Raw genomic sequence first — 23,990 nt, 5'->3', positions numbered from 1 at the left:
GAATGAAAAGCATCCCAGAATGGAAGAAAGCATTCCCAAATGAAAGGCAGAAATCTAGAATGAGAGCATCCTGGAATAGACATCCATCCACCCACTCCAGAATGATAGGCAGGATCCTGGAATGGTAGACAAAATTCTGGGATTAAACCCCTAACCCAACAGCGGCCTGTGATGTCATGGAAGCGTGCGTTCCAAAATGGAAGGCAACATTCCAGGACAAAAGTCAGCTAACAGAATGAAAAGCAGATTTGCGGAATGAAAGACACCATTCCAGAATGAAAAGCAGTCCATAATGAAAGACAAAATTTTGGAATGAAATGCAGAAATCCAGAATAAACAGTAGCATTCCAGTATAGACATCAGTATTCCGGAATGATAGGCAGAATTCCCGAATAACATCATAACATCATTTAATCAATAGGGCTCGACCGATTAGCTCGATCCCCATACGGCCAATCTGTGTTTTCATTGTTGAAGCGTGGACATGCCTGTTTCACTTACTGTGTGCTGGTTGGTACATTGGACTCAAGGATTGGTTTTTGAAGACACTCCTCCAAGTGGTGTCTTCAGTTCTGCTACTATTCTGGTTGGGAATCTGAGTTTTATGTGTTCAGGATCTCTGTGGGTGGATCTTGCAGGAAATCAGACTTTTAATCTGAGGGCCCAGGGTTCAAGTCCCTCTTCAGGAGCAACACTATATATTCCTAACCAGAAATCTTTGTACATATCTTAACCAATGTCAAACTAAGAAAAACATGTGCTTTGTGTTGTTCTTCCACCAACTGAAACATGAAAAGCAAGAAGTCACATGTGGCTCGTTGGTCTAGGGGTATGATTCTCGCTTTGGGTGCGAGAGGTCCCGGGTTCAAATCCCGGACGAGCCCTTATCTTTGAAATTCAGTAGATTGGATGTCTGTCTCATGTTTACATTTACAGGAATAATCTTCAACCCAAATAGGTTCATATTCCAATTTAGACCCTGTAAACAGCACTCTGCTCAAACTCCTAGAAGCAATCATTCTAGAACTGATATTGTTTCTTCAAGAGAAGAAGTCTTTGCACTGAGGACTAACGTTGGAAGTAAAGGCTCTGTGTTAGCCTAAGCAGCACTTGTATGCAGGGGTACAGCCAGTGCTTAAGTGTAGTTAATGTGAAACAATACAGTCGCGATTTATTGAAGTGAAGCAGTCGGCATATTTTCACAATATATTTTATTTTTTATATCGTTTTTGTCTGCTGGTGGGTGCCTGCTCCCCTGCGTGTGTGTCTGTGCTGCTGGGTGTGCATCGGGCTGGAACTGTGCCGTACGTGACAGACAGCAGGGGAGACCTGTAAACGTGCTGAAATGACTTTGTTTAGTAAAAGGAAAAGGTATAAACGTGTTCTATTGTAAGGGGACCACCTGCATGCAGATGTACTTTAATACGTGGATTAGGCTACTACTAAATCCATAGGCGTCGCTACCATTATATCAGAGGGGGACGTGTCCCCCCCACATTTTAAAACGGCCCGTTTGGACCCCCCCACATTTAGTGAGTAGGAAACTCCACCTAATGCTGTCTCGATTGCTCGTGAAAAACTCTGTTCCACTAAGTTCGTAAGAGAATAACCTCACCACTGAAATCCACTCCATGTTTTCCTGGTTACCACAGCGCTGCAATACCGTTACTATAGTAACGGACCTAACAAAGCCAGTGGCTTTCTTCGAGCGAGCGTAAAACACCGTAAAGAGAACCGTCAGTGCTGGTCGACGCTGGAGGAGGTAACGTCAGTGTCATCCCACAAAGTCCAGCTCATGCTGAAGCCTGACTGTTTGTCACATGGCCCCAGGTGACGTTTGGTTGATGTTAAATCAACTTAGAAAAGTTGGGAGGAAGCTGCTGTTTACTTCCAGTTACAGTAGATGGTATTATTTGTCTGATGACATGTTGTTGCCTTTTCTGCTGCCTCCCCACACACAATGGACATGAGGAGATTCTAACAAAGACACGGAGAGTTAGAGTTGTTTTCAGCATTAACCCATGTTGTAATAAGGCCAGGTTAGCTCCTGTTAGCCTGCTAGCTTCAGCCTCGCCGAGCCAGTGCACAGCCACCTGCTCATATTCTTATCAGCAAGAATAAAACACATGTGATGGACCGTCAGGACACAGTGGAGCATTATATGAACAGGGAAACACTGATGCAGCAGATGAGGCAGGGCATCATTATAAACACATCCACAAGGTTTGTTGTGAATTCAGCAGTTTTATAAGCAAATAAAAATAAGGACATGCATCTTTTTGTAAGTTAGTATTTTTAGTGTTTCAGTATTATCTGCATTAAGCAGTTTGGTTCATTTTTCTATGGGATTTGCCAGTTTTTTGTCTCTGTAAATGAGAGAAGGCCTCAGATATGGAGGCTGTTAGTGTAGCAGCACCAGTATGTTTGACAAAACTGTTGTTTCACTTGTAATTAGTTTGTCACCGAGTTTTTGTTGAATCTGTCTCTGAAATAGTCATTAAGTGTTTACTTCTGTAGGTAAAATAGTTTAACAACCTGTTAAAATCCACAGGAAATCTCAACTACTTCATATTATTACTATATATACTGATTAGGGTTGGGCGATATTGGCAAAAAAATTAATCACGATTAATTGTGGCATTTAGCCGATAACGATTAATTTGACGATTAATTGATGACAGTTGCACTTACATGTTTTTGACTCTAAATTGGCACAGTGTTCTAGCATGATACCGACAAATCATCAGTCAAGTTAACTACTTCATTCTAACAGGCTAAGCTGGTGATTAGGCACCAACCAGCCATGGAAATATGTATTGATAATATTGAGGCACAAACTGCTTCAAAATAATAATGAAGCAAACATTTAAAGTAACTTTGTCCTTCAAATGTTTTTATCTTAAGGTCACAAAGCATGTCAACATTAAAATTAAACAGACAAATAGACAAACAAAGTTCAGAAAAGTCACATCAGTGATTATTAAAGTTAAAACATGTGTCTGCGCAAATGAACCTGTGACTGGAATATGTCCCACACTAGTGCATGTTTTCACTCAGACTGTAGAACAGCAGCAGAAAAAACAAACAAATAAACAAACCGGACAATTTCACATTTAAATGTGTGTCTGTGCAAATCAACCTACGTTACGTTCTTCCAGCGCTTCGTTTGGTCGTAAGCAGCACAATGACTAAACGTACCGCGGATTCTCGGCTGAGTGGAAGTCTTTCCAATATCTGCTGGAGGAGACTTCGCTGTTGTAATGTTTCCTATCTTGCTGTGGAGTCCGTAAATAAAGATCGGAGTTTATTCATTTGATACGAGCAAAAATTCAATTAATTATTAATTAATTGGTAATTAATTAATTAATGTAAAATGAAAACTCACATTTCTTTATAGCCATTCAATTCTGTGTGAGAGTAACTACAACTAACAATACTGTTTTGTGCTACTACTGTTTTCAAGGTGAATGATGACTTCTTGCAGATCACCACAAAGCCGCTGCATTGAAGTTCATGGCCCAGCTGAGTTGACATTCCTTATTATTGCCGAGGGGATCACTGGCAAAATGTCTACATGCAGCCTCTACTTTCACTCCTGCCTTACAGCCCCTGTACTTCTTCCTCAGCTCTCCCTGGACATTGGTCCTCAGTGCAGTGCAGTTCTAGAATGATTGCTTCTAAGAGTTTGAGCAGACAGCTGTTTACAGGGACTAAGTTGGAATATGAACTTATGTGCTGTAAATGTAAACATGAAGCAGCCATCCTATCTACTGAAGTTCAAAGATGAGGGCTCATCCGGGATTTGAACCCGGGACCTCTCGCACCCAAAGCGAGAATCATACCCCTAGACCAACGAGCCATGTGTGACAGCTTTTTTTTCATGTTTCAGTCAGTGGAAGAACAACACAAAGCACATGTTCTTCTTAGTTTGACATTGGTAAAGTTATGAACAAAGATTTCTGGTTAGGAATATAAAGCCGCTGCATTGAAGTTCATGGCTCAGCTGAACCACTTCTCAAAGAAGCTTCTGTAAGTTTCCCAGAACAAAGGAGGAACTTCAATATTAATGAAAGATTCACATGTTTATGTGATGCTCAGGATCAACATGAGTGTTGTGTGTTTGTGTTTTTTAACCCTATAGGAGGGCAGCTTACACGTTCTGAAGACAGGAGCCCAGCGATGTGGGGGTTTCATCCAACTTAATTTGGTATATTGAAATGCAAAGGTTTATGTCCTGGAGGAATTTTATGCACCTTACTGTTTCTATTTCTGCTGCATTTATTGGATGGAAAATTCAATTTAATTGAGTTCAGCTGATACATGACCTCATCAGGTGACTGCTGCTATGACCTAAGATAAGATAAGAGATAAGATAAGATAAAACTTTATTAATCCCGAAGGAAATTCTTGTGCCAGAGGTATCAAGTTACATTAAATGCAGTTAAGTACAGAGTATAAGTGTCACTATAATCCAAAATAAGAGTACAGTACGCAGTATGAGCACAATATATGATACATGGATACAAATATGGAGATGTAAGGTGCTAAGTAAACATAAATATAGACCAGTGGAGGGAATGACAGTGATGCCTGACATGATTATCTAGCGCTTCTCCCTACAGAAAGGGGAGGAGTTATACAGTCTGATGGCCACTGGCAGGAAGGACCTCCTGTGGCGTTCTGTGCTGCTCCTCGGTAGTCTCAGTCTACCGCTGAATGTGCTCCTGTAGGACAGCAGTGTGTCGTGCAGGGGGTGAGACGTGTTGTTACGAATACTGAGGAGTTTCCTCAGTATCCTCCTCTCTGTCACCTCCACCACAGACTCCAGCTCCACTCCCAGCACCGAGCCAGCCTTCCTAATGAGCTTGTTGAGTATGTTGGTGTCGGCCGTCTTCATCCTGCTGCCCCAGCACACTACAGCGTAGAAGATGACGCTGGAGACCACCGAGTGGTAAAACATCTGCAGCATGGTCTGGCAGACGTTAAAGGACCTGAGTCTCCTCAGTAGATACAGGCGACTCTGTCCCTTCCTGTATATTGCCTCTGTGTTTGTGGACCAGTCCAGTTTGTGGTCAATGTGGACACCCAGGTATTTGTAGCTGTCCACAATGTCCACGTTGGTACCCTTGATGCTGACCGGGTTTGGGAGTGTCTGGTGCTTCCTGAAGTCCACCACCAGCTCTCTTGTCTTTGTGACATTCAGTTGCAGGTGGTTCTGTCTGCACCACTCCACGAAGCTGTCCACCACACTCATATACTCCGCCTCCCGACCTCTGCTGGTACAGCCCACAATGGCAGAATCATCCGAGAACTTCTGCAGGTGGCAGGACTGTGAGCAGTGTCTGAAGTCCGATGTATAGAGTGTGAACAGGAATGGAGACAGTACCGTGCCCTGGGGTGCCCCCGTGCTGCTCACTATCGTGTCCGAGACGGTGTTCCTCAGCCTCACAAATTGTGGTCGACCTGTAAGATAGTTAGTGATCCAGGTGTCCAGTGGGGTCTCTACCTGCATGTCCAGGAGCTTCCTATTCAAAAGGGCAGGCTGCACGGTGTTAAACGCACTGGAAAAATCAAAGAACATGATTCTAACAGTGTTACCTGCCTCCTCCAAGTAGGTGTGTGCTCTGTGCAGCAGGTAGATGATGGCGTCCTCCACTCCAATACGGGGCTGGTAAGCAAACTGCAGGGGGTCCAGCGATGGTTCCACAACAGCACGCAGGTGTTTCAGGACCAGCCTCTCCAGAGACTTCATCACATGTGAAGTCAGAGCAACTGGTCTGTAGTCGCTGTGTGTGCTTGGATGTTTGGTCTTGGGCACAGGAACAAGGCATGTTGTCTTCCACAGGGCAGGGACAGTCATCAGGCCCAGACTCAGGGAGAAGATGTGCTGGAAGACCCCACACAGCTGTGTGGCACAGTCCCTGAGAACTCTGGGGCTGAGTCCATCCGGTCCTGCAGCTTTTCCCGGTCGTAGGCGACTGAACTCCCTCCTCACATCTTCTGTGGTGATGGTAACTGTGGACACAGAAGAGCAGAGAGAGAGATCTGATGGGGGAGGGTGGGGGGTTGTTAATGGAAGGTGGGGTAAGGGGGGCAGGGTGATGTTATTGATGGGGAGGTGAAACTGGTTAGTATGGTTAGGGGGAGGGGGAGGAGGAGGTACATTGTTGTTATAGACAGGTGTTAATGGTGCATCACAGGGAGGGGGAGGGTGGTCAGGGAGTGGACTATCAAACCTGTTGAAAAACAGGTTCAGCTGGTTGGCCTCCTGCAGATCTCCATCCATCAGCTGGTCAGAGATCCTATTGTGGCCGGTGATGGTTCGCATGCCACTCCATACCTCCCTCAAGTTGTTCCGGGCAAGTTGGCTCTCCAGCTTCCTCCTGTAGCTCTCCTTGCCCTCTCCAATCTTCTCCCTCAGAGAGAGCAACAACAGGGAGGCTGCTGTAAAAATCAGCTTCATGTTTCCACTGTGAGGGCGCCCCCTGCTGGAGACGTGTCCTGGTTTAAAGGCGTGGCTTCTGTGGACTTACTTTGGTTTTTGAGCTCCTGTCAGACAGACTGCAGCAGAACCAGCAGCTCCACACACGAAGGTGGAAACTTCTGGAAGTCAGGACTGATTCAGCAGGTGAGTCTGTCGATATCTGATCAATCATCAGTGTGATCAGCTCATTGATCTTTACTGCCTGTAACTGATGGATCTTTATTGTAGTAAGTCCCTGAAACGCGGAACCAACAACAAGCGTCTCTGTTGATCGTTCTCTCTGTAAAGTTCAGCAGCTTCATTTGCTCTGAAACTCAGATCGACTCGTTCAAAGCTTCAAGCGGAGAAAAGGTCGCTTTATTCTGACTTTATCAGATCAGTCTGTTTCCGGTTTGACGCGCCTGTGCTGCGCAACAGCCGCGCGCCACGTTACGTAAGTTTGGTTGGTTTAAAGTTCATGGTGCGTTCAGGTGCATCTGGTTGAATTGAGTTCAGATGATTCTTATTACTAAAACTAAAACATTTATAAATGCATCAATTTGTCATGTTTTATTTTTCATGAATTCATATCGATGATTGAAACTCATCAGAAGAAACATTTTCTCTTCAAGGGTTCATAAATATGTGAATCTAATATTTGCCATGAGGAGAAGTGTGTCAGTCCTCAGAGCTCAGACAGTAGCTGCTCATGTGTTTGTCCTTTCTATAGAAAACAGTCCACAGACTGTTACAGAGGAAGGTCTCAGTGCTTCACTCAGTCTGTTCACACTGTGACAGAAACACACATGAACACATGTTCATTTATTCACATGTTCACACATGGAGAGAAGTGACAGAATTCTGAAGCAAACACTGAATGTGTGTGTGCACTGTTCCACTTACAGCATGTGACATCAATAATAACAGCATCAGAGATGTTGGTGTGTTTACAGACTCACCAAAATAAAAGCCTGAGAACCAAACCTGGTCTGAGGCTCTGATGCTAAGCTAACAGCATGATTAGCCTGTTAGCATCTACATGAAGGATCAATAACAACATGCTGACTGTGTGTTTCTGTGTCATGTTGCTGTGTTTGTGTGAAGGTGTGAGCTCTGCTATGAGTCAGTGTGAGGACAGAGAGGACGGAGTCCCTCCCTCTAAAAGCCCTCTGTGTGGGGACCATGAGAGCCGGACCAAAGCTCAGAGGTAAGAGGACCGTCTCTGACTGTCCATGACTCTTCTCCATGTCAGAGCTCACACTCACATTATTCACACATCTGTGTGTTCAAGAACAAAGCAGCAGCACACTGCACACTCTGCTGGACCTGGACCTGGGCCTGGACCTGGACCTGCCAGCTGTGTGTCCATGAAGAGTGATCGGTCAAAGGATCTGCCCATGAATTTCAAAGCTGTTGATCCATCTGAGGGTCAAAGGTCAGAGTTAATGTCACAGCTGCAGTTTGTTTCCATCATTATTAAACATTTAAAGTGTAACATGATGTTCAGCATCATTTTTCCAGAAGAAGCTCAGAGTCAGTGTTTGTGATTCTATCAGGATCCAGGATGTGAGAGCAGACTCTGCTGGACCTGGACCCAGCTGTGTGTCCATGAAAAGTGATCGGTCGATGATTGAGCCCATTGATTTCAAAGCTGATCAGCCATCTGATGATCAAAGGTAAGAATCACTCTGGAAGTGTCTCCATGCTGTGATGAGCTCTGCTGGACTCTTGGGGTTGTATGTGTCTGTTTGCTCTGCAGGTGGTTGATGGTTTGGAGCATCTGTAGCACAGAGTAATGCATATTTACAGTGCTGCTTCAAAGTGTATGAATCATTTAAAATCTTCTATATGTCTGCATAAACATGACTTAAACATCTGCCTCACTGTACTAGAAAGGCAGCCCACTGAAACAAAGTATGGAAAGACATTTCAGTAATAAAACATTTAAATAAATGATAGATTCATACACTGTATGGAAATATGATTGTGCTGCCCCCTATAGTCAGCCAAAATCCTATGTTTGAGTTGAGATTGTCCTACGAGGCTTCCGTAGTAGCATAATGGTTCCAGAGCCAAGTGGAAAGTTTCTGCTGTGTTTTTTCATCCTGCTACATGTTTTTTAGTCGTCTGAGAATATCTGTCTGTAAGTATTATGTTTCATAAGCCCTTACCTTACGTCATGCGCTCATAGGAGGCACTTTAAGTTATTTAAGTTTAAGAAAACGGGTTAAAAGTGTGACGCTAATAGCGCTAGCGACCTTATGGGTTTTCAATGCAAATTAGCATTGTGCTAATCGCTAGCGGTTTATGCATTTTTCTGTTGTCTAGCTCAGCTATGTTTTGTCGGCCTGCAGAATTCAGCATTGATCGTGTTTCGGGTCATATTTATGCAGAAATATAGAAAGTTTGACCAACTTCCCAAAACGACTGTAGCTGTCAGCCTATATGTAGCTAGGAGCTAGTCTCCTCCTCCTCAGATTCCCAGGGTCCTGGTTTGGATTTTTGCACGTACCTCACACTGCTGATTATTCTGACTTGAACACAGCCTGTGCGGAACTTTAAGGTGGCTTCTGTTCTTCGGTGTTTTTGGTTGAATTTGGTCAAATTGTGATCAAATAAATTGTGTGATAACAGTTGTTCAGTCTCTTGTAGTGGCCATCATGGACACTGATCCAGCTCTGTGTCCATGAAAAGTGAACATTTCAAAAATGTTGATACCACTTTAAGTCCTGTTTCTGTAACTTAGCAGAGTTCTTCAATGATCATGTGGGTCTGCTTGGCTCTGTAAAAGACCCATAAGCAGGTCTGTGTTTGTAGATGTATAATAGAAAGTATCAGTATGTATTTATGTTGTCATGTTATCATCTCATGGTGGTTTCTGAAGGCTTTAAGTAAAGGAAATAACAAAGGTCCGCAGTGTCATGTGTTACAACCGGCCAATTCAGAGTGGTTGCGATTCTTTCAAAGGCACTAAAATAGCAATCCACCTCAGACTCTCTGAATGGTGGCACTAAAGCAATGTGCTTGCTCACATCAAATGTGTCACGAGGAGAATGAGGAACCTGTCGTGAGGCAGATGGGTGTGGAGTCGCAGAGGGGAGACGCTCTAGCTCTAAGGCCCTCACCTTCAGGTGCATGGCCTCCACCTCTAACTCGCGATTTCTCAAATCAATTTCTTTTATTCTGAGAGTTAGCTGCATCTCCTCTGCCGTCATAGCAGGCGTAACAGACGGACCAGAGGGAGCGGTTGGGCTGGGCCGCACCGTGTCACGGGAGCTCACGTCAGCTTTCGCCGCCTCCTCTACAGAGGGCACAGACACACACAGACCTTCCTCCACTAGCTTTTCCTGCAAAAGCTCTTTCAGTTCCTCCTTTTTAACGTTTTGAGGCACTCTGACCTGAAAACGCGCAGCAATCATTAATAAATCCACCTTCCTACACTTGTCCAACTGCTGGACTGTAGGATTCTTCACAAAATACTCTAGATCAAACTCCATATTCAGAGCAAAACTGTCAACCAGTATTATGCAGAGTAATATGAAAAATACAATATTCCAAAAAAACGACGAATTGCCAATTACTTACTGACACGAATCAAAACACGAATGAGCCAAATTTAACTTACCGATAACAAACGTTTTACTTACCAACACGCTTTCAAAAGAATCGACGAGCCCCCAATTTATGTTACAACCGGCCTAGGGGAAACCTAGTTGTAGCATAAAGTGACTCTTCCCTCCTGTTCCGACTCCCAAGGTAGATATGAAAAAATATCAACGACGAATGGAATTTATATAAATGTATTTATAAACGAACCGAGACAACAGAAACCTTCAGGGTGAGCAATGCCAAAATAACAAACAAAACAACTAAGGTTCTCAGCTCCTGTCTTTCCTGAACAAAAGAAAAGAGATTCAAACAAAAATACAGGTGACTTCCCTGACTTCCTAACAAAAAACAGGAGAAAACGAATAAACAAAAACGGCTTCTCACCCCTACTCAAATGTGCCTGGTATGTAATAATAACTTAAATTCAATTACTCTTGGTAAAGCCAAAATCAAACGACGAGTCTAAATTACATAAATTAATATTCACAGTCTAATGTCTAATATACAAGCAAAAATCGAGTGCAGTCTTCTCGAGATGTGGAGAGGAGGGCAAGAGCATCGGGTGGCTGATGTGGAGGGTTTTTAAATTCAGAGCCCATCTGTGTCCTCCAATCCTCGAGCTCCATGTCATCCAGCTGCAGAACCAATAGTATGCTCCCCCCTGTTGGCGGGGAGGGAGAACACTCACACACACAAAATATGACTTAGTCATAACACATGATATAGACTCTATATCATGACACTGCAACATTGTCTGACTGCGATTCATTACAAACCCATCCTGCTGCACATCGTTTAATGTTAAAGAAAGAGAAACATGGTGAGTGGAAGATTTAACTGAACTCTTACAGCTGTGCTGGCAGCCATTAAAGCAGAATATGTGAAGAAGAACAAATTACAAACCTGCTGGATGCAGCTGAACAGTGTGGAGTCAGGATAGTTTTCATTTTTAATACACACATTTTGTGTATTAATTAATTTTCTTCACCAGTCTGTTGACTGTTGTGTATCTGTTTAAAGTGAAAACACATCAAAACACTTAGTGAAGTGATTGTGTTGTTAAATGCTGATGTTTCTGTCACAGACTGCAGCAACCCAGTGTTCAGACTCCTGCTCAGGACGCCATATTTATGGTGAGTACAAACCCAGAGCCTGACCCCTGAGCAAGCATTCACAGAGACAGAACTGTGGTAGTAATACTTATAACTACAGCAGCTGTGCATACACAACACTTCATATCTAATGTTGTAGATTCAAGTAATACATGTATGAACATAAGCTGTAATATCATGAAACACTAAACTGTTATTCTGCTCCTCAAAGTCTGAGAGTTTATACTCTGTTGTTCTGTTCCAGCTGCTGGAGGAGAACATTGTCAGGTTTGTGAAGGACGAGCTGAAGAAGATCCAGAAGCTCCTGAGTCCAGATTACCCAGAATGCTCAGAGAGTCAGAGGGAGGATGAGGAGGATGAAGAGCAGAGGAGCAGCAGAGAGTCATTAGTGCAGATCACAGTGCACTTCCTGAGGAGGATGAAGCAGGAGGAGCTGGCTGAGCGTCTGCAGAGCAGTAAGAGGATTTGAAGAGCTTTAACATGATGGAAAGAGGAAATGAAGTTTACATTTACACACTCTGCTGTTAATATGATGCAGACATCTGTGAATTCTTCTGACTGAAAACACAAACTGTTTGTCTACAACTGATGAACAGATTTCATGGAGACAGAAAATATTTATTTGACACATTTATTGTAGCGTTCACTTATTAATGACATTTATTGTTTGTTCAGGAACTCGTGCTGCAGAGTGTGGACGTAAACTCAAGTCTAACCTGAGGAAGAAGTTCCAGTGTGTGTTTGAGGGGATCGCTAAAGCAGGAGAGCCGACCCTTCTGAACCAGATCTACACAGAGCTCTACATCACAGAGGGGGGGACTGCAGAGGTCAATGAGGAACATGAGGTCAGACAGATTGAAGCAGCATCCAGGAAAGCACACAGACCAGAAACAAGCATCAGACCAGAAGGCATCTTTAAAGGCTCACCTGGAAGACAGGAACCAATCAGAACAGTGATGACAAAGGGAGTGGCTGGCATCGGGAAAACAGTCCTAACACAGAAGTTCTCTCTGGACTGGGCCGAAGACAAAGCCAACCAGGACATCCAGTTCACATTTCCATTCACTTTCAGAGAGCTGAATGTGCTGAGAGAGAGAAAGTTCAGCTTGGTGGAGCTTGTTCATCACTTCTTCACTGAAACCAAAGAGGCAGGAATCTGCAGCTTTCAGCGCCTCCAGGTGGTCTTCATCTTTGATGGTCTGGATGAGTGTCGACTTCCTCTGGACTTCCAGAACAATGAGATCCTGACTGATGTCACAGAGTCCACCTCAGTGGATGTGCTGCTGACAAACCTCATCAGGGGGAAGCTGCTTCCCTCTGCTCGCCTCTGGATCACCACACGACCTGCAGCAGCCAATCAGATCCCTCCTGACTGTGTGGACGTGGTGACAGAGGTCAGAGGGTTCACTGACCCACAGAAGGAGGAGTACTTCAGGAAGAGGTTCAGAGAGGAGGAGCAGGCCAGCAGGATCATCTCCCACATCAAGACATCACGAAGCCTCCACATCATGTGCCACATCCCAGTCTTCTGCTGGATCACTGCTACAGTTCTGGAGGACATGTTGGAAACCAGAGAGGGAGGAGAGCTGCCCAAGACCCTGACTGAGATGTACATCCACTTCCTGGTGGTTCAGACCAAAGTGAAGATGATCAAGTATGATGGAGGAGCTGAAACAGATCCACAGTGGAGTCCAGAGAGCAGGAAGATGATCCAGTCTCTGGGAAAACTGGCTTTTGACCAGCTGCAGAAAGGAAACCTGATCTTCTATGAATCAGACCTGACAGAGTGTGGCATCGATATCACAGCAGCCTCAGTGTACTCAGGAGTGTTCACACAGATCTTCAAAGAGGAGAGAGGCCTGTACCAGGACAAGGTGTTCTGCTTCATCCATCTGAGTGTTCAGGAGTTTCTGGCTGCTCTTCATGTCCATCTGACCTTCATCAGCTCTGCTGTCAACCTGCTGGAAAAACAAAAAAGAACACCTCTGTGGTCTAAAGTCTTTGGACACAAAGCTGAACTAAAACACCTCCACCAGAGTGCTGTGGACAAGTCCTTACAGAGTCCAAGTGGACACCTGGACTTGTTCCTCCGCTTCCTCCTGGGTCTTTCACTGGAGACCAATCAGACTCTTCTACGGGGCCTGCTGACACAGACAGGAAGTAGCTCACAGACCAATCAGGAAACAGTCCAGTACATCAAGGAGAAGATCAGTGAGAATGTGTCTGCAGAGAGAAGTATCAATCTGTTCCACTGTCTGAATGAACTGAATGATCGTTCTCTAGTGGAGGAGATCCAACAGGCCCTGAGATCAGGACGTCTCTCCACAGATGAACTGTCTCCTGCTCAGTGGTCAGCTCTGGTCTTCATCTTACTGTCATCAGAAGGTCTGGAGGTGTTTGACCTGAAGAAATACTCTGCTTCAGAGGAGGCTCTTCTGAGGCTGCTGCCAGTGGTCAAAGCCTCCAACAAAGTTCTGTAGGTGGATTTATGAACCATTTCAAACATGGTTGATTTTTATATGAACAATAAAACATTGACTTTGTGTTCATTCTTTTTTTTCTCAGACTGAGCAACTGTAACCTCTCAGAGAGAAGCTGTGAAGCTCTGTCCTCAGTCCTCAGCTCCCAGTCCTCTAGTCTGAGAGAGCTGGACCTGGATAATAACGACCTGCAGGATTCAGGGGTGAAGCAGCTGTCTCGTGGACTGGAGACTCCAGACTGCAGACTGGAGACTCTCAGGTCAGGATCCAGCTTTTTGATCATCAGTTAAATTCTGCTTCATGTTCATGTTGAAGATCTGTTGGATTTTCCTTCTTTCTTCTTGAGTTCATGACATGTTTTGTACCTCCAGTCTGTCAGGGTGTCTGATCACACAGGAGGGCTGTGCTTCTCTGGCCTCGGCTCTGACCTCCAACCCCTCCTATCTGAGAGAGCTGGACCTGAGCTACAATCATCCAGGAGACTCAGGAGTGAAGCTGCTGTCTGCTTTACTCAACAGTCCAGATTGTAGTCTGAAGACTCTCAGGTACACAGAGACCACAGAGCATGAGTCCTCCTCAGTCTGTCAGTTTAGCTCATATATCCACAGCTGTTGATGGATGGACTGAAACTGCAGAGAAGAAATAATCACTGATCCCTGATGTTCATCTTCCTCCATCATTAAGTGTCCATCATGTTAACTTCACTTTTCTTTATACACGTTCTTCATGTCAAAATACATACAGACTGATTTTCAGTCACACTTAGTGCAGATCAAATACAAAATGATGCCCTACTTATTAATGTCCTCAGCTGTAAGAACCACTGAATTATTTCCACAAACAAATGTTCCTGAAACAATCCATATGTGAAGCTTCAGAGGAGACAACAACACAATGGTAGAAGGAGGAGTTCCTTCAGTCAGAGACAGAGAGCAGGGAGACACTACAATATTATCACTGTAAAAACTACACACAGACATGAGTGAATGTATTTATTTGAAGTGTGTCAGAAACTCTTCCATCCATGACACATGTGAACCAGGCTTGTGTTTGCATATAGAGTGAAAGGAACAAACAGTCAGAGACAGTGTGGCTTGTTTGCTGCTTTGGATAAATGCACAATGCTGAGATCAAACCTACACTGTTGCTGCATGAAGAGGATTTTACAGTAAAGCACTGACAGAGAGCAATATTTCACAGAATGGAGGACATGAATAAACACAGAGCAGATCAGGAGAGACTCTGTGGCACCACCACAAAACTGAGAAAATGTATGTGCATGAGTATATGTATGTTTCCTTCCTGTTTCCTGCTGTGTCATGCAGGTTAGCTGGGTGGGGCTTAGATTTGAAAAAGGGCGAGTGAGAAAAGTTTAGGGAGGGGAGAGATAGACTGAGGACCAGGAAGGAAGGAGGTCTGTGTTTCTTCAGGGCCCATGGGGGTTTTTCTGGGAAAAGTGGACCCCAGCGAAACTACACAAGAAGGAACTCTTAGCCTGAAGTGAGGATAAAGACTGGGAAGAGAATCACCTCACCACAAAGCCTGGATGGAAACCCCTGGTGTCCAGGGTGAGTGAGGGAGAAGCTTCTAATTCGTTTTTTGCTACAACTGGTATTTTGGACTTTATTTTTATTACCTTTTGAAAGACTTTGGGATTTATGGGACCTTTTCATTTGGAATGGACATTGCCATCCCACCAGATAAGAAAACGGACATTTTTCTTTTTCTTTTCTTCTCTTTTAGTAGGATGTGCCTTTGGCCTCCTTTTGGACTGCCTGTTGTGTTGAGAGTTTTGTGGGAAAGGGGTGGAATTTTTTGTTGGGTGAGAAATACTTAAATAGAAAAAAACCTTTGTTTCCTTATTGGGAGTGTATTGTTTTGCGGGGCAAGCCCTTTAACAGGACACTGTGGTTGACAGTGAAATTTAAGTTATCCAAGTTGGTCTTTTCTTTTTTATTAAACAATTGAAATTGGTAACGTCCCTAGTTTGTTTTTTTGTGGTAACGTAGACTGTAAATTATGGTCGAGCGTTACAGATGGTGGCCCGTACGGGGACGTTACTTTGGTTAGAGTGAGTAGTCTAAGTGGCTTCATATTTTTTTTTGGTGAGAAACATTGTGCATGATGGCGGAGGGGAAGCAGATTGAGCTTCAGGGCAGTCCTGGCTCTTTATCTCCAGATCGGGTTAGAGAGAGAGAGGAAGTCGAGTTAAGCCCAAGAAGAAGGCTTTCCCCCCCAAACAGGCATTTTGTCACTTTTAGAGAACCAGTGGCTGAAATATCCTCTCTCCTGAGTGACATGTATTTGGAGGACGATAATGATGGATACGATGGAGAAGACTGTGAGCGCGAGAATGCCCCAGCTGCTCTGCGTAGCGAGGCTGGTGAACTCACCCACTCCGTGCAGTTACTTCAAAATAAAGTCATTGAGCTGGAGGAACTCTGTCACGCCTCCAGCGAGAGCATGTTAAATAGAGAATTGGGTTTTAGGGAATATGTTGACCAAAGATTTGAAGCTTTGGAGAGCACGCTAAAACAGTCTCTGAAGCAGATGGAACAGGATGTGATTAACTGCATGCTGAGAAGGGATGAAAAATGGCGGAGAGAACTGACTCAGCTGAAAGCCACTAGTAGTCCCTGCTCTCCAGGCCTTCCTCAGTGGTCCCTGGATGTCAGCGGAATTGCCAGGGGTGACTCTCTTTCACACTCACCTCTTACTACACCCCCTGTCCGACTCACCTTTCCTACGTTTGGGGAGAACAGGGAAGCCTCGGAAGTTTTCAAGTTTGTAGAACAGTGTGAAAATTTCCTATCTCTTAGACCTCTGACTCACGGAGAGCTCATAGCTTCTTTGACAGCTGTTCTCACAGGTCCAGCTGGGAGTTGGTGGTTAGCAGAAAAGGCTAAGATAAGAGACTGGAAGGACTTTAAAGCTGCCTTCCTGAGTGCCTTTTTGCCCACAGACTACATGTCCGAGGTTGAAGAGAGATTAAGATCTCTAGTTCAAACTCCAGATCAGTGTATAAGGGATTTTGCCTATGATTATAGGGCTTTATGCTTGAAGTGGAAACCCGAAATGACCGAGGCAGAGATGGTTCGAAGAATAATGAACAATTGTAATCCATCCTTAGTCAGCAGTCTGAGAGGCACATGTCATACAGTGGAACAGCTAGTAAAGGTTGGTTCCATGGTAGAAAGAGACTGGGCGTCTAGAAAGGATTACTGGGCTAAGGTAAACAGTCAGAAGGTTCCTGATAAACACAAGAAAAAGCAAACCTCCAAGCTCAGAGAAGATCACGAAGGTTTAGTCACCCATCACATGGCGTTAGCAGAGGCTGAGACTCCCAATCTGCTGGTGGTGCAGGTGGAAACTCGGGGTCATGGAGGAGAAGCCGTCATGGACTCCGGGTGTACCTTCACTCTAATGAAAAACAGTTTGTGGCAACAGTTAACCAGATGGGGGGAACGGTTGGAAGCAGGCGCTAACCGCCCTTTTGTGCTAGCAGATGGGAAAGCCCACACTGCCATCGGGATGGTGAAACTTGCTTACTTGTGGCATGGGACTGTGTGGGTGGTGGACACTTATATAATGGATGACCGGCACCTGGCTTTCCCATTGATCCTAGGGCTGAACTACATGGCTAAAACAGGGGTTCAAATAGATGTGGCCACACGCAGATATGGACTCAAAGTCAAAGGGAAGTGGACATATTTTCCTTTCATCAATCGGGACCCTGGCCGATTGACATGGGCTCCTGTCGAGGAAAAAACTGCAGCAAGAGTGAATCTGTATGTCTCTATGCCCATTGTCCCTGTAGCTGATGTTTTTCAGGAATCACCAGCCACGCACTGTGACCTGCTGAAGGCTTTACCAGAGATGATACAACCCCTGGCCCTGAAATGGCCCTCGGTCTGCTCCGACACCATTGGCAGAACCAACGTCATCAAACACACCATCCCCACCATGGACAATGTTCCTGTTCGAACCCGAGCCTATCGGGTTTCCCCAAAGAAAAAGGAAATCATCAAGGAACAGGTGGAAAAGATGTTGAAAGATGAGGTCATAGAACCCTGTCACTCTCCATGGGGGGCGCCTGTAGTCCTGATAGAGAAACCTGATGGCTCCCATCGTTTCTGTGTGGATTTCCGACGCCTTAATGCTAAGACACCCCTAGATGCTTACCCTATGCCCTTAATCCATGACATTCTAGAGTCTCTGCATGGGGCTCAGTGTTTCAGCACTCTGGATCTGAGGTCTGGATATTGGCAGGTGGAAATGGACGAGGAGAGCAAGGACAAGACGGCGGTGGTGACTCCCTTTGGCCTCTTCCGTTTCAAGGTAATGCCTTTTGGTCTTAAAAATGCTGGGGCAACATTCCAGCGGCTGATGGAGCGGGTCCTAGGGGACCTGAGGGGACGATTATGTTTTGTCTACATTGATGATATAATCGTGTATTCACCTAGCCCACAGCAACACGTGAAAGACTTGGAGGCTGTTTTCAGTAAGTTACATCAGGCTAATCTAACTTTGAATCTGAAGAAATGCAATTTTTTCAAATCTCAACTGAAGTTTTTGGGCCATATAGTGTCCAAAGAAGGAGTGTCTATTGATCCAGATAAGACTGCTGCAGTGTCACAGTATCCCACCCCTTCAGACGTCCCCTCACTGAAAAGATTTTTAGGAATGGTAGGCTGGTATCATAAGTTTATACCACATTTAGCTGACATAGCTGCACCCCTTAATCGGCTTCAGCGCAAAGGGGAGGCCTGGAACTGGACTCCAGAATGCCAACAGGCTGTGAAAAAGCTAAAAGATGCTTTAGAGAGCCAACCAGTGCTCACCCAACCTAACCTGTCCCTCCCCTTTCAGGTTCATACAGACGCCAGTGACGTGGGGTTGGGAGCTGTGTTGACCCAAACCACCACAGAGGGAGAGAGGGTGATTGCTTATGCCTCTAGGGGGCTCCGTGGGGCAGAGTTAAACTATTCTACCTCTGAGAAGGAGTGTCTGGCTGTGGTGTGGGCAGTGGAGAAATGGGAACACTACTTGGAGGGTGTTACTTTTGATGTTTTCACTGACCATGCGGCCTTGGTCTGGGCTTTCAGCAATCCCAAGACCTCATCCCGATTAACCCGGTGGATTCTGAGACTACAGCGCTTCCAATTCCATGTTCATTACAGGAAGGGATGCGTGAATGCTGTGCCTGATGCTTTGTCACGTATTACTGAGCTGCAACAGAGTGTGATGGCACTAGCTGCTTCCAGGGTGGAGGGCCATCACAGCAGGGAGCTCCCCACAACTCTGGCGGAGGTGGCACAACTTCAGCAGCAGGATCAACACGTAAAGGAATTAAAGGATAAGTTTGGGTCCCAAACATTCCCTGATGATCGGATTGGCTGGGAAGTACAGCAAGATGTTCTGTATCGGACGGTCCCTTCCAAGATGGAGGGAAAGAAATATCAGGTGGTTGTTCCTGGGTCACTGACTAATTCTTTCCTTCAATATTTCCATGACAAGCCAGTAGGGGGCCATCTGGGACAGCTAAAAACCCTCCTGAAAATCCTGGATGTGGCCTGGTGGCCGACAGTAAGGAGGGATGTTTGGCATCATGTAAAGGCCTGCTCCATCTGTCAACAGCACAAGGCAGAGAACTCCAAGCCTACAGGTTTTCTGCAATCAACCGTGGTGCGGGAAGTTGGTGAGATGGTTGGAGTTGACTTTATGGGCCCTTTTCCCAGAAGCAGGAAAGGGCACACTTACCTGATGGTGGTTGTGGACTATTTTTCCAAATGGGTGGAGCTGTTTCCACTGAAAGACAGCAAGGCCCCCAAAGTTTGCCAAGTTTTAAAAAATGAAATTTTCACCCGGTGGGGTGTACCTAAATACTTGGTCTCAGATCGTGGGCCTCAGTTCTTGAGTCACCTACTGGTAGAACTTTGCAAAACATGGGGGATTGTGCAAAAACTAACAACCAGCTACCACCCCCAAACCAACCTGACCGAGAGGGTCAACCGGACGCTGAAGGCCATGATGGCCTCCTTCATCCAAAACAACCACCGAGACTGGGACAAATGGTTACCAGAATTCCGGTTTGCCATCAACACAGCCAAACATGAAACCACTGGACATTCACCTTCAGAGCTCATGACTGGAAGGGCCTTGAAAGGGCCTTTGGAGAGGCTCATTCAAGCACCCACACCTATTCAGTCCCAATACACTCTGCTGGAGAGACAGCACCAGATGGCGCAAGAGGTCAGAGTGAGAATGGGAAAAGCCCAAAGCAGACAAGCCAGGTCGTATAATGCCCGCAGGAGGTTTGCTCAGTTCCAAGAGGGAGACCTGGTCTGGGTGAGGGCGCACCCCATATCTAAAGCCTCTGAGCATTTTTCTTCAAAACTAGCACCACGTTGGACAGGCCCAGTGCAGGTTATTAAAAGGCTAGGGCCTGTTAACTACAAAGTCAGGTGGTTAGAGGAAAAAGGCAAACAGGATACGGTTAATGTGGTAAATGTCAAACCTTTCTTTGGGGTCTTCCCTCTAGATGCCATAGGCAAAGGGGGGGGATCTGTGGCACCACCACAAAACTGAGAAAATGTATGTGCATGAGTATATGTATGTTTCCTTCCTGTTTCCTGCTGTGTCATGCAGGTTAGCTGGGTGGGGCTTAGATTTGAAAAAGGGCGAGTGAGAAAAGTTTAGGGAGGGGAGAGATAGACTGAGGACCAGGAAGGAAGGAGGTCTGTGTTTCTTCAGGGCCCATGGGGGTTTTTCTGGGAAAAGTGGACCCCAGCGAAACTACACAAGAAGGGACTCTTAGCCTGAAGTGAGGATAAAGACTGGGAAGAGAATCACCTCACCACAAAGCCTGGATGGAAACCCCTGGTGTCCAGGGTGAGTGAGGGAGAAGCTTCTAATTCGTTTTTTGCTACAACTGGTATTTTGGACTTTATTTTTATTACCTTTTGAAAGACTTTGGGATTTATGGGACCTTTTCATTTGGAATGGACATTGCCACCCACCAGATAAGAAAACGGACATTTTTCTTTTCTTCTCTTTTAGTAGGATGTGCCTTTGGCCTCCTTTTGGACTGCCTGTTGTGTTGAGAGTTTTGTGGGAAAGGGGTGGAATTTTTTGTTGGGTGAGAAATACTTAAATAGAAAAAAACCTTTGTTTCCTTATTGGGAGTGTATTGTTTTGCGGGGCAAGCCCTTTAACAGGACACTGTGGTTGACAGTGAAATTTAAGTTATCCAAGTTGGTCTTTTCTTTTTTATTAAACAATTGAAATTGGTAACGTCCCTAGTTTGTTTTTTTGTGGTAACGTAGACTGTAAATTATGGTCGAGCGTTACAACTCTTCTGGAGTCGACACACATGAGTTTCAGTCTGTTTGTGTGTCTCTGACAAACTGAGGAACTCTGCTTCATGTTGATCAGCAGTTTGGACTCATGTTGGTTAGAAAATCATTCTGACTGTGTTTCTTCCTGCAGGGTGGAGCATGGTGGAGAGCAGTGGTTAAAACCTGGGCTGAGGAAGTGTAAGTTTGACTCAGTCTTTCCTCATGTTATTGTGCATGAGTCAGTGTTCTATCAGTCCATCAGAGCTGTTGTAGCGCAGCCTCGGCGGTTGGATTTCTTTGGTGTTTACTGGAGTTTATTACTCCCCAGCAGGAGTTTTAGGTTCCAGCTTTGTCATTGGTTTTCCTTTTTTCTCTTGTTAGGGAGCTTTAGTGTGTTGTAGTGTCTCTGTGTTTGTTTGGGCACTGCTCAGCTCTGAGTTCATGAACTGCAGCCTAACACTGAAACCAGCCTGTGTAGCTGCCGATCTGAGAGTGGGGACGAGTGGGGAGGTGCAGACATGCTGTGTGTGGGTTTCCCCTCAGCCTGGGACATAACAGAGACAACCAAAGCAGACAAAGGACAAAATCCAATAAGAGACCACAAAGGGTTGAAAAGGTCCAAACACAGGAAGAAACAGCTCCACAGTCCAAAAGCAGGCAGGACTCAGACACAAAGAATCTCATCCAAAGGGTCAGACTGGACTGATGGACTGAAGAGTGAAGACACTGAGACACTGAGCTGTGAGCAGCATTATTAGGGTTAGGGTTAGGGAGAGCGAGAAACGCCACTGTTTAAGAAAACGAGTTACCACCAAAATAAGTTTCACACGGGGTCTCTGTTTAAAGTTTGTAATCAATTAGTAACAAAACACGTTATCCGCCATGTTTCCCTGCACCGCTTCTTCACTTTTTCCCAATCTGCTACAAACGCCCTGATTTTCAGCACAATGCAGCATTTCCATTCAACCAATCACGGGGCAGCTTTCCAACTGTCATGGCGGAGGGTTTATATGAAAACTAGAAGTTTCATATAAACCCTTTTTGGAAAGAAAACACTTTTTTCTGGATTTATAGCGTTTTGGAAGCAATCTCTTCATTTGTTAGGCGGGACAGCCGAAACCAGTTAAACAAGCTTTTACTGACAGCTCTGAACAGACCACATTAACTTATCATTCATTTTAGTGCAGCCGCCACAACTTCCATTTCACAAACCATTGTTTAATCTTCAGTTATTATATTTCCTTTTATTTTGCTTTGTGCTTTGGTTTCATTCTGTAACACTGGACTTATTTTTATGAAGGTTTGAACTCTGACAGTGTTTGAACAGGAGAGAAAGGAGTATAAAGTGTGTAGTGAGGGGTTCACAGCCTTAAAGCATCTAGAATAACTGTAAAAAATAAAGCCCATCACTTCACGGATTTCACCTTTTGCGGGTTATTTTTGGAACGTAACCCCGCGATTAACGAGGGACCTCTGATGAGAAGGAAGAGACTGGGCTCTCAGCTGCAGTAAAGGGGGCAGGTCTGGCTCCAACACAGGTTTCAATGTGCAAGATGTCTTGCCCTCACATTCTTCTTCCATTTCCACTTGTCCTGAAACTTCGGCCTTCGCTGTCAACCTTCCTTTTCTTACTCACACTTGCCATTTTAGAAATGGGCAATAAAAAAACACAGATCACTGGTAAACAGGGTGGTGAGAGTTTGACCATGTTTGCTGCCATCTTGTGGTGAAATGTTAAATATATATAAATAATAATCATTTTTAAACGTGTGATTTCATCCTGTGGACAACAGTACTGGTGGCATATTAGGACATTATTGATTTTATGACAGAGGCTTCGGCCCAGTGAACATATGAACTGGACTTTTGGTCTGTTCTACAGGAAGAACCCTCAATGATAATGCACCAACAATCCCAACCAAAGAAAGGAACATAAGGAAGAAGAACCAAACAGGAAAGAAAATAGAAATAACTATTGTATATATAACCTAGAAAATTTCACAAGAAATTTTGAGTGGGCCAATGCACGCTCACCCACACTCTGCTGCCGGTCCGCCCCATTATATACCACCAAACCTCATTCCTGATCACCGGCATATGTGAAAGATGCCACTGATGACATTTCATGCTTTTCCAGTGTTTCTGATTGGTTTTATATAAGGTTTAATAGGCCCCAAGCTTCTCCATTCATTCTGAATGGAGGAATCCTAAAGATGTGGATGTGACTTTGGCTGCTATTTTATGAAGTTTGGTAAAAGACATGAACATGAGGACTCAGTATGATAAAGTCCAACTCCTTATGAGCAGTTTGCAGTTGAAATGAATATTCTGTGTAGAGGCATGCCAGACTGATAGGCTTCCAAAGTTAGCTGGGTTTTGTCAGGGATCTCACCAGTTTCCCATTATTTCCTGTGAGGGGGGTTAGGTCAGCTTAAGTGGCTTGCCTGTCAAAACAAAAAGTGGCACAGACATGGGGACTCAATATGTCAGAGGTCTAATGTTTATCTACATTTTACATTTTGAATGAAGGTTCTGTGTGAAAGCATGCCCAAACGCCATGCCTTCAAAGTTTTGACAGTGATTTGATGCCTGTGGGGAGGGTCGATCGCAGTTTTTCTGGATTTTTTCAAACACCGTTTATCCGATCGCTACCAAACCTCAGAGGGTAGTAGTCCTGACCGAGCTGGTCGATTTGATGTATAATTTGTAGGGGTGGCTAGCGCTAGTTAGCTGTGTAATGAATTACAGGCTTTTATTTTGAAAATCAGTGTGTGTCTGTGTAAGTGTGTGTGTGTGTGTGGGGGGGGGGGGGGGGGGGTTGGGGACACTCCCTAATGCATGTTAAAACAGGTTTAAGTGTTTTATTTTGAAAATCTACACGTCAGCATATCCTGTTATTGTGCAGGGTCTTTTATTTTGAAAATCCATGTTTGTGTGTCTGTGTGTTGTCAGGTGTGTATAGTGTGTGTCTGCATATTTCTGGGTGGCT

The 23,990-nt window shown here is 44.8% G+C and overlaps 1 protein-coding gene, 1 long non-coding RNA gene and 2 other non-coding genes across 4 annotated transcripts in view; 3 read left to right on the top strand and 1 right to left on the bottom strand.

The window, feature by feature from the left end:
• Positions 1–812: 812 nt before the first annotated feature.
• On the top strand, positions 813–884 carry trnap-ugg (transfer RNA proline (anticodon UGG)). Its single transcript has one exon. It is a non-coding gene; the product is annotated as a tRNA-Pro (tRNA).
• A 2,903-nt stretch (positions 885–3,787) lies between these two features.
• trnap-ugg (transfer RNA proline (anticodon UGG)) lies at positions 3,788–3,859 on the bottom strand. The gene has a single exon. It is a non-coding gene; the product is annotated as a tRNA-Pro (tRNA).
• Positions 3,860–7,639: 3,780 nt separating this feature from the next.
• On the top strand, positions 7,640–8,080 carry LOC114429880 (uncharacterized). Its single transcript, XR_003669961.1, has 3 exons — positions 7,640–7,670; positions 7,755–7,898; positions 8,020–8,080. It is a non-coding gene; the product is annotated as an uncharacterized LOC114429880 (long non-coding RNA).
• A 363-nt stretch (positions 8,081–8,443) lies between these two features.
• Positions 8,444–23,990, top strand: part of LOC114429856 (NACHT, LRR and PYD domains-containing protein 12-like) — a gene marked incomplete at its 3' end in the record, with an annotated part of 16,880 nt that continues 1,333 nt past the window's right edge. Inside the window, exons 1-6 of the mRNA XM_028398471.1 lie at positions 8,444–8,464; positions 11,438–11,639; positions 11,860–13,660; positions 13,750–13,923; positions 14,036–14,209; positions 21,153–21,199. Coding sequence (XP_028254272.1) covers positions 8,444–8,464; positions 11,438–11,639; positions 11,860–13,660; positions 13,750–13,923; positions 14,036–14,209; positions 21,153–21,199 — 2,419 coding nt within the window. The remainder of the gene's footprint in view (positions 8,465–11,437; positions 11,640–11,859; positions 13,661–13,749; positions 13,924–14,035; positions 14,210–21,152; positions 21,200–23,990) is intronic.

The sequence above is a fragment of the Parambassis ranga genome, unplaced genomic scaffold, assembly GCF_900634625.1.
Source record: "Parambassis ranga unplaced genomic scaffold, fParRan2.1 scaffold_21_arrow_ctg1, whole genome shotgun sequence".
Taxonomy (NCBI): domain Eukaryota; kingdom Metazoa; phylum Chordata; class Actinopteri; family Ambassidae; genus Parambassis; species Parambassis ranga.
The sequence above is the reverse complement of the archived record's forward strand: the minus strand, read 5'-3'. Positions and strand labels throughout refer to the sequence as shown.